Source organism: Lactuca sativa, chromosome 6, assembly GCF_002870075.4.
Source record: "Lactuca sativa cultivar Salinas chromosome 6, Lsat_Salinas_v11, whole genome shotgun sequence".
NCBI lineage: Eukaryota > Viridiplantae > Streptophyta > Magnoliopsida > Asterales > Asteraceae > Lactuca > Lactuca sativa.
Genome location: NC_056628.2, coordinates 46,777,997 through 46,787,830, shown reverse-complemented (window position 1 = coordinate 46,787,830; position 9,834 = coordinate 46,777,997). Strand labels below are relative to the sequence as shown.

The window sequence follows — 9,834 nt, the reverse complement described above, 5'->3', positions numbered from 1 at the left end:
CATGGCTTGGCATCTGGTCGCGACAAGTGGCACGAGTATCCCCAGTATAGCTCGGAGTACGACCAATGTACTGAGTATGCCCATCATACCCTTGCGTACGCCAACACACGCGAGTGTTGCTGGCCTATAAATAAAGCTCGTTTTTCCTCATTTCTCCACACCAATCTCATCCACTTCTCTCCCAAACACCCTAAACCCGCCATTCTTTCCCTAGCACCTCCTAGGTGTTAGAAGCGAGTCCCGGAGTGCCAGAAGGCCCCAAGAAGAAGAGCATTCGGCTCACCGTACTTTAAGTATAACTTATCTTTAAGTTCATTATCATTATTATGAACCTATAAACAAGATTTATCAGTGATTCTAAGTCGTTATACTATTTGATCTACTTACAAGGATGATGTCTAGGCTGTGATTTAGTGAGTTGTTTAAAGTGGGATTTCCAAACCGTATACTTCATACACCAAACGGACCCTACCTCTGATATGATCCTACCTGGTTGTTCCTTACTTGATAGATCTTGAAGTAAACTTTGAGTTAATGATGAATCTAGACTAATAATTAGTCTCAATAAATATTAGACTAAAACTTAGCGATAGTAATGCTAGGTTATGTCAAGTAAAAGACAAATTGTTAGAAGCGAAGCGCTGCCCGAATTTCGAGTCGTTACTTTAACAAGTAAGTGCGTAGTTACTTTAATCTTACACATAGATATGAAGTATTTAATTTTAATACATGATATATGTGCTTATTATCTGTGTTCCTGATATCTATGCTAAATGAACAATTTATACATGTTTTACGTGATTTAAACTGTATATGTATTTTTATACCTATTAATATATTGGGTAACAATGGTAGATGAATGATGAGAGATGAAATGTGATATAGATGATGAGAGGTGAAAGATTATGAGAAGCATTGACTTTAATGATGATCCAGTCATCTAGCAGAGTATAGATGACGACCACAAACTATTCTAGATAGTCGAGTGGAACGCTAGCATGTTCGCAACCTGTAGGTGTTTGTGAATGATGAGTTCACTAGATGTACTGTAAAAACCTGAAAACTATGGACTTAATGCCTTACAAATGAATCCATACAACTATGAACTTAGTGCCTTATAGATGAACATTGGTAGCTATGGACATAGTGCCTAATAGATAACATTGGTAGTTGTGCCTAATAGATAACATTGGAAACTATGGACTTAGTGCCTATTGGATAAAACCTGGTAGTGATGGACTTCGTGCCTAATTCTTAGGAAAATCCTAAGGAATAAATATGGAAGAACAGATGATTCTTATGGTAGATCCTTAAGAATAAAAAAGATATTGGGGATGGAAAATTGGTTTAATTATTTGATGATTAAACATAATAATTATATTATTGTGGGTTGAAAACCCTATGTACTCATCGGGTTTCCCAACCCGACTCACTCTGTTTATTGTATCACAGCTAGCTATATGAAAGATACATTTTGTTGAGAGATTCAAGGAGTATTAGGCCAATATTTTAATTACTGTAAGGCTTGTAATATTTCATTATGCTTATGTTTCTGTATTGAAAATGACATCCCAATGTTTTAATAAAAATAAAAATACATTTCTTTAGAAATGCTTTGATAATATCATTATCTTGTTTTCTAGGAACAAATTCCGTAATACTATTTTTCAAAAAGGATACTCTGATTTTTAAATAAGCATAAACAAACTGGTCTTTTCTGGCTATGAAATTGGGGATGTTACAGCATGCATGTTTCATATTCTTCTTACTATTCCTCTCATTATTCTCATATACTCATGCCTCAACATTCTATTCTCAACTAGACCCAACTATCCCATCTCATACTATAATCCCCTCTATTTTTTAAGGGAAACAACATCCCCAAACATTACCGGGTACATTCATCTGAATTTACTTTCCTCTCTTATGATCCCCTGTATCCTTAATCGTCCTTCTTCTCTTAAATCCCTCATGGATTCCTTACCCTTAATCCCTCACATAATCATCTATCTACATTCTTGGAAGAATCATCATCTCTTTTGTAACGCCCATAAAATTTCAACAAAATTTAAACTTTTCAAAACAAACCCTTTTCTATAGAAGTGTTTACAAAAATCATTGTTCCCAAAACATTATTTAAAAATCAAAATCTCTTTCAACATAGTTTTCAAAACATTTACATTATTAGAGTTTCCTAGAAATCATAAGTCCAAAATGCGAGGATGTGTACGGTCACACCTTCACCTTGCCCCGATTCACTAAAGTACCTGAAACATAATAAAAAAAACTATAAGCCTAGAGATTAGTGAGTCTTCCCCAAAATACCACCACATAAGCATAACAGACAACATCATGCATACATGAGCCTTTAGCCTGACTGGACCGCCTCGCAGGGCCTTCAGCCTATCTGGACCGCTCCCGAGCCTTCGGCATGACTGGACCGCCTCCCAGGGCCTACAGCCTATTCAGACCGCTCGTCGGGCCTTCGACCTGACTAGACCACCACGCAGGCCTTCAGTCTATCCGGGCCGCCCTGGGTCTGTTGGCCTTCAACACAAAGCAGGATCGCCTCAACCCAACCACACACACACACATGTCGGCATATACATAACTCATAAACACATAATCCATCAACAGGCAAGAATATATCATACAGATCAATAAACATAACATCATCCAATCTACCAGGATAGCGATCTAACACATCATAACATCATAGCAACATCCTATCTACCAGGATACCGATCTAACAGATCATAACAACATAGCAACATCTTATCTACCACGATACCGATCTAACATATCATAACAACATTCTATCTACCAGGATACCGATCTAACAAATCATAACAACACTCAGTCCTAAGATAAACTAGGATAACTATCCAAAAGGCCTGACATTACTGCGTTTGACCCATAAGTATAGTGAGGAAAACTCACCTCGAATGCATAAGCTCCCCGAAAGAAATCCCTAGCTGCTGCCCTGCTGACTTCCCAAGCTATCAATGCCCACAACACACCCAATTAGCAATTAGGTTCCATGCTATAATCCATAATCCATACTTGGGGTAAAATTACCATTTTACCCCTGACCCAACATATACCAAAATTGAGGCCCAAAAGAAAAGATCCACAAAGGCCCACTATAGGCCCAATTTTCCGAATTGGGCCCAACCCCATATGGGTCTTATCCTAAGTCCATATTTTTCTTAAATCCAAATCAGGTTATCACAAACACCCCTTAAGACAAACTTGGTCAAAGACACAAGTCAAAAGTCAAAGTCAATGGTCCAAGTTGACCCAACTCGCTGAGTTGTCCTTCAACTCGTCGAGTTTCTCCATCAATCTGCATAGATCGAGAAAACCCAAGTCAACTCACCGAGTTTACCCAACAACTCGTCGAGTTCCTCTATTCATCTGAAAATATCGGGGAAAACCGAGCCAACTCGTCGAGTTTATCCATAAAACTTGCCAAGTTCGCTCAAAGTCCAGCAACTTAATTCATTAAGCACGTAATCCATAAAGGTATGGCCACAGAGCATAGATCTGACTTCCTTGAGCTGGAAAACCACGTAAAGTTGTTAACTTTATGTCCATGCATGTCTAGATGAATCTCTTAAGCTTCAAATGAACTTAGCACTCAACTTAAAGCATGCATGACATGAATATCCTCCTAAAGTTTGCACCTTTAAGCTCAAGGGTAGCAAAACAAACTCAAATATGAAAGGATGAACCTTTACACCGCCTATCTTATCCATAAACTCAAAAGAGAGGCTAAAATCACAATAAAACCCAAATAAGAAGATCTAATCATCTACCAATCGAGGTTTGAACCTGATACCTCGAACCGGCTGCAAGAAATGGAGTGATTCTAGATCCAAGGCTTCCTTCTCCAAGCTTGAAACTTCAAGATCTTCTACTCCCCTTCACAAGGCACAAATTGGACACCAAACTCTTCTCCAAGGTTCAAATTCTTGAAGTGGAGGCAAAAATTTGATTTAGGGTTTTTGGGAATAGTGGAGGCTCATAAGGAGGCCAAAAGAAAGACTTAAGGCCTTTAAATAGGGTGCAAGACCCTAAAATTTAGGGTTTCTCAAACAACGTCCAACTCATCGAGTTGCCTTCACTAACTTGCCGAGTTGGTCCTTAGGAATGCGCATGCCAAAGACCACCAACACGTCGAGTTCCCCTCCAAGAACTCGACGAGTTGGCCCTTAGAAAAGAGGATTTGTTTCTATAATTGACCTTCTTGATTCCGGGTGTTACATCTTTCCGTGTAGGGAATATAATCTCATTCTCGAAGGAACCATACTCTTATTCTCGAATGAATGATCTTTCTATACATCTATTAATCTTTCAGGTAACTCATCACATGGCACTTATCCCATGGACAATATACTTCTTTATCTCATCAAGAGATTATCTGCTACTCATCTAGTACTTAACTCATTAAGTAGTTAATCTCCATCTTCATCTTATATATATATATATATATATATATATATATATATATATATATATTCTGTACAATACCATCATGATATCTATACCCACTTACATTCCCATTCTCATGATTATATTACACATAATCATACTCTTTTTACTTTTACCATCTTTTAGGTATTTAACATTTACCTTTCTCATCAATCCATACATGCTCTAGGTATACATACATGCTCTAATACATGTTTCTAAACGTACATACACTATGTACCCTTTTCTATGATCTTTATATCCACATAAAGGTTAGAACATACTCTACAAATCTGTTTAGTCATTTCTTACTGACTTAGTACATGTTTCTAAACATATACCCAATACATACACTTTATATACGTACATGCTCTGATACATGTTTCTAAACGTATACCCCATACCTATACTCTATACACGTTTTCTATGATCTTATATCAACACGAATGTGAGAACATACTTTATAAATCTGTTAAGTCATTTCTCACTAACTTAATACGGGTCTTAATTTATTAAGTCACAAAGTTGGCCCAAAAACATAAAATTTCTCATATTACCCTTTTGACCAAAATGCATATTTTCATGCATTTCTTCTCTTGAATTTACTCATCTTTCCTCCTTTAAGTGACTTAAACTTTACTTGACAATTTTCATGAAGTCACAACTTTATAAATCTTTTAATTTCTCATAAATGGCCATTTTGCCATTTTGATAAAAAAAAAAACTGACTAAAAGTCAACCCGTTCTAAATTTCAGGTTCTTAGAATGATACCCTCATCTGCAATAACATTTGTATGGTTTATAAGTACATTGTCATTATCAAGTGTCGAATTTAGTACAAATTACAATTACCTTTATTTATAAGTACATTGCCTTTATGTTTGTCCAATTTAGTACACGCAATTAAACATTGCAAGAATTGTATGTATATAGCCATTATCAAACATATCGAAATACATTACCATTAGAATTCTGTTCACCAAATTACATGAGTACATTTCCACCACTAAGAGTTTATATATCAATATATCGACCATTACAATTATACCATGATAAAATATGTAGTTTGGTCAACATCAATTACTACCCAACTTAAAAAAACTTCAACACTACCAACTAACCACACCAATCTAGACCATTCACCCAAAAGTAGGGATGAGCTTTAGAACCGGAACTGGTTTTCTTATATTATAAGAATCGGGAACCGGACCGCCGGTTCCGGTTCCGGTCCCAGTTTTTCGGTTATTTTTTAAATTAGAACCGGTTGAAATATTATAGATGATATGCTATCTTCCGGAGCTTGTAAATGATTCAATACTTAACAAAATTAAGACTTTTACATTCTAAATTGAAGTACAAACACTAAATTACACGATGAAAAAAGAATCAAGTAATTCCGACTTTATATGAGTGAGTTATGCTCATTTTAAAAGCCGGACAGATTCCAAAAAAATGCTGAAACAAAAAATATACAGTATTGATATATTGTCTTCCGGGGTCTATAACTGATTCAATATCTAACCAAATTAAGTGTTTTTATAGTCTAAAATGAACTACAAACACCAAATTACATGCTGGAAAAAAATTAAGTAATTCCGACGTCATATGAATGAGTTATACTCATTTAAAAAAATGGGACAGATTCAAAAAAACAAAAGAAAATGCTGAAATAGAAAAAACGCTGCTTCGATATTCTTTCTTTCAGGGCATGTATCCGATTCAATATCTAAGCAAAACATATGTTTGTATAGTCAAAAATGAATTACAAACTCCAAATTACATGTTGGAAAAAAAATCAAATAATTTCGACTTCATATGAGTAACTTATACGCATTTTAAAAAACGGAAAAAATGTTAAACCGGTTCCGGTTTTTAGAACTGGGGCTGGTTTTCATAAAAATGAAGAACCGGTAACTGTACCTTATTACCGGTTCCGATTCGGTTCCGGTCTAGTTCCAGTCATTACCGGTTCCGATTCGGTTCCGGTCTAGTTCCAGTTACGACGGTTCTAATATTCATCCCTACCTAAAAGTAGCCAATTAAATGCACGAATCACAACAAAGTGAGAAAGAGGGAAAAAAAGGGTTAATTTAGGGCTTCATAATACAACAATAAGTGTTTTGGTATCAATACAAGAATGAACAGTTCATGAGTTTTTTGTTTGTGAGAAAAAAGAAAAAAAAAATCAATCATTTATATCACAGTCAATGGTGAAGCAGATCGATCAAAGCTACCACGAATCACTCGTGCCTGAGTATTCCTCTTCTTCATCGGGCTCATTCCTATTCCAGATTTACCACCGGTTTTATTTCCATCGGCGAGAACTCTTGTGATTCCGGCGTAATTCAGAGACTCTGCAATTTCCATCGCCGTGAAACCCTTATTCGTTCTTGCTTCCACATCAGCACCTCTTTTCACTAACAACTCAAGCACATCAACATGCCCAGATTCCACAGCACAGTGTAAAGCAGTATACCCATATTCATCTCTCGCATCAATATCAACGCCATTTTTAATCAAAACCCTAACCACATCAGTCCTTCCCATAAACGACGCCCGGTGTAAAACCGTCCATCCATTCTGATCTTCACCATTAATGGCCACTCCACCTTTAAGAAGCTTATTAACGGTTCTAATATCACCTTTCGTTGCAGCCATACACAAGGTATCACCTAACCCGAGTACAGAAAACAGCCGTGTATGTCCATGCTCATTAGCAACATCATACGCTGTTTTCTTAAATCTATTTATAATATTCTTATTAGCTCCTTTTTGTAATAAAAGCTTCACCATGTTATCATCTCCAAGAGCTGCCGCTATATGCAACGGAGTCTCGTCTCCATTACCATTACAAATATTAGTCTCTGCACCGCTAGTCAACAACAACCGTGCACAGTCTCGTCTCCGCCCCTCCACCGCCATGTGCAAAGCGGTATTCCCGTCTTTCGTCAGCTCATCGACATTAACACTTTTTGATAAAAGGAGCTTCAGAATGTCGACATGACCAGATCCAGCTGCTAGATGAATCGGGCCATATGCAGATGGCTCAACCCGCTCTGTGACTGCTCTATGCGCCAACAAGAGCTCCACAATCAAACCTTCACCTGAGGTTACCGCAGCTTCAAGTGGGGTTGATCCTGACTGAGCTCGAGCCATTATATCCGGCTCGAACTCGAGTAGGACTTGAACCAGGTCGGCTCGATGTTGAGAGATTGCTAAATGAAGTAAAGTCTGACCTTCGGAGTCAACAGAATCTACCGTTTTCCAAGATGGATCACTCTTTTCTAACACGTCTCTTATTTCATCTATAGATCCGTTGGTGATGAGTTTGGCAATCACCATTGATCCGACAAACATGATCTTGACTCCACTATCGACGAACACTTGCTTCTTTTTTGTAGTAAACCAGTCACTAGGGACTGAATCGGTAGAACTGTTCTTAACTCCGGCACCGGGAACCACCACACTGTGCAAGAAGAACGGATCACCACAGTAAGGGTATGATTCCGGGAGTGTGGAATTTGGTGGGAGATCATATATGATCTCTAGAGTGACAGTTGTCAAGGGATATATGATTCCAGACTGTGGACGGACGGTGTACCGGAGCTTATTCACCGGTTGCAGGCGGAAGGCCACTGGCATGGTGTACATGACGTTTCTTAAAGTGAGCTTACCGGTACACTTTTGGTTTTGTTCGACACGTATTACAACCACATTGGATGGCTCCAAAGTTATTAATCTGTCCATGATCTGGTTTTCTCCTTCGAGAAGCCTCACCTGAGTCTTCTTCTCCGATGGGTCTTTTTTTTATGAAAAGAGAAACCGGTTAGGTAAAATGGAGTTGGAAGTTGAAGAAAATCGTTGGACTGTTGTATAAGTACAAGGGAGAGTTGAAAGAGTGCCGGCTGTTACGATGCGACGTCATATCTTGGTGTGAGGAACAATGTTGACTTGTTCTATTTGGCGTCCAAAGTTGTATAACTTCAAGACACTCAATCTGTACGGGATCGTATGTCAACTTATTTGACATAAGTTCAAATGCATAAAATTTATTAAAATATATTTTGAGTTAACCTCGAGCAAGTAACACGAAAATTACTAATAGGGCATCCGCAATGCATTGAACTTTATAGAGTTTAATGGAGTGTCACATCATTATTCACTATTCCATATAATTTTATTCATTTTTATCTCACAATGCATTAAACTCTACAAGTTCAATGGAACATATTAAAAAATATTTATTTAAAGATTTAAAGACTTTCCTTTTTTCCATTGAAGAATTCAATGGTCATTGAACTCCAAATTCATTGAGTGCTAAGGTGGCATTTCATAATGGTGGTGTTGTATCTATTGAATGACAAATAGGCATGACACCTCATTCAACTCTTCCATTAAACTCTCCATTATGGATGCTCTCAGTCCAATGAGAATGGAGTAAAAGTCACTAAAAAACGAAAAGAGAGAACCTATCTAAATGGGACGAGGCTTCTTTAATTAGCATTGCTTTTTCAGTTTCGGGTAAATCGACTAAAGAAAGATATCTTATTTGGTTCGACATTGGTTAATGTTTACAATATTTCAGTTTTTCAGTTAAACTGAATGATCTAAATAAGCAAATAGATTAATATTTTTACGTTTTAGTTTTTTGATGTGAAATTTACATTGGGAGTTGTCTAATGTTAAAACATCCTACAAATTGTAAAAATTGGTGTCGACTTTTTATTTATTTATTTATTTATTACAAAATTTCTAATTAAAGATGTTTTTTTAACACTAACCTAATACATGGTTGATGTGCATTTGGGTTTACATACCTTATATTCAAGGAAAAATTAGATTCTAGAATTGAAATTTTATTAGGTTTACCTAGTTGAACAAACTAAATAACCCAAAATGTGATTAAAACAAAACTCGTTGATTCACTTATACTTAGTTTAGTTTTGTTAATACAATGTGTTAAAATATGTCTTTATAGTTTAATCTTATCAATAAAAACAAAATATTTGTTGATATTGTTTCCTAACTTAATATGGTTCGTACAAGACATGTTTTGGTGTATGATATGACCTCTGAGTGTGGATAAAAGTTGATGGATAGGCTAATGTTGGAAATATTGTCGAGTGTTGAAGATGGGAAATAGCTGGAATACCGAAGCTATACAATTTATCCCATATTGATACATACAAGATTATAAGCCTAGGGTATGTTGGTTGACATGATATTATGTTGGTTTCAAGTCGTCTACCCAACCCTAGGGTATGTTATTCTTTGATGAAGATATTGGAATTGATTCTTACAATATGTTCGCTTAGTTATGGGTTGCTTAAGCTTGCATATGTAAGTCTTTATTCCTTTTTT

At 36.6% G+C, this 9,834-nt stretch overlaps 1 protein-coding gene across 1 annotated transcript; it reads right to left on the bottom strand.

The window, feature by feature from the left end:
- Nucleotides 1-6,357: 6,357 nt before the first annotated feature.
- LOC111887444 (protein VAPYRIN) lies at nucleotides 6,358-8,299 on the bottom strand. Its single transcript, XM_023883614.2, has one exon. It carries the CDS (start codon nucleotides 8,218-8,220, stop codon nucleotides 6,667-6,669), a length of 1,554 nt encoding a protein of 517 aa, XP_023739382.1. The 5' UTR covers nucleotides 8,221-8,299; the 3' UTR covers nucleotides 6,358-6,666.
- Between the last annotated feature and the right edge of the window lie 1,535 nt (nucleotides 8,300-9,834).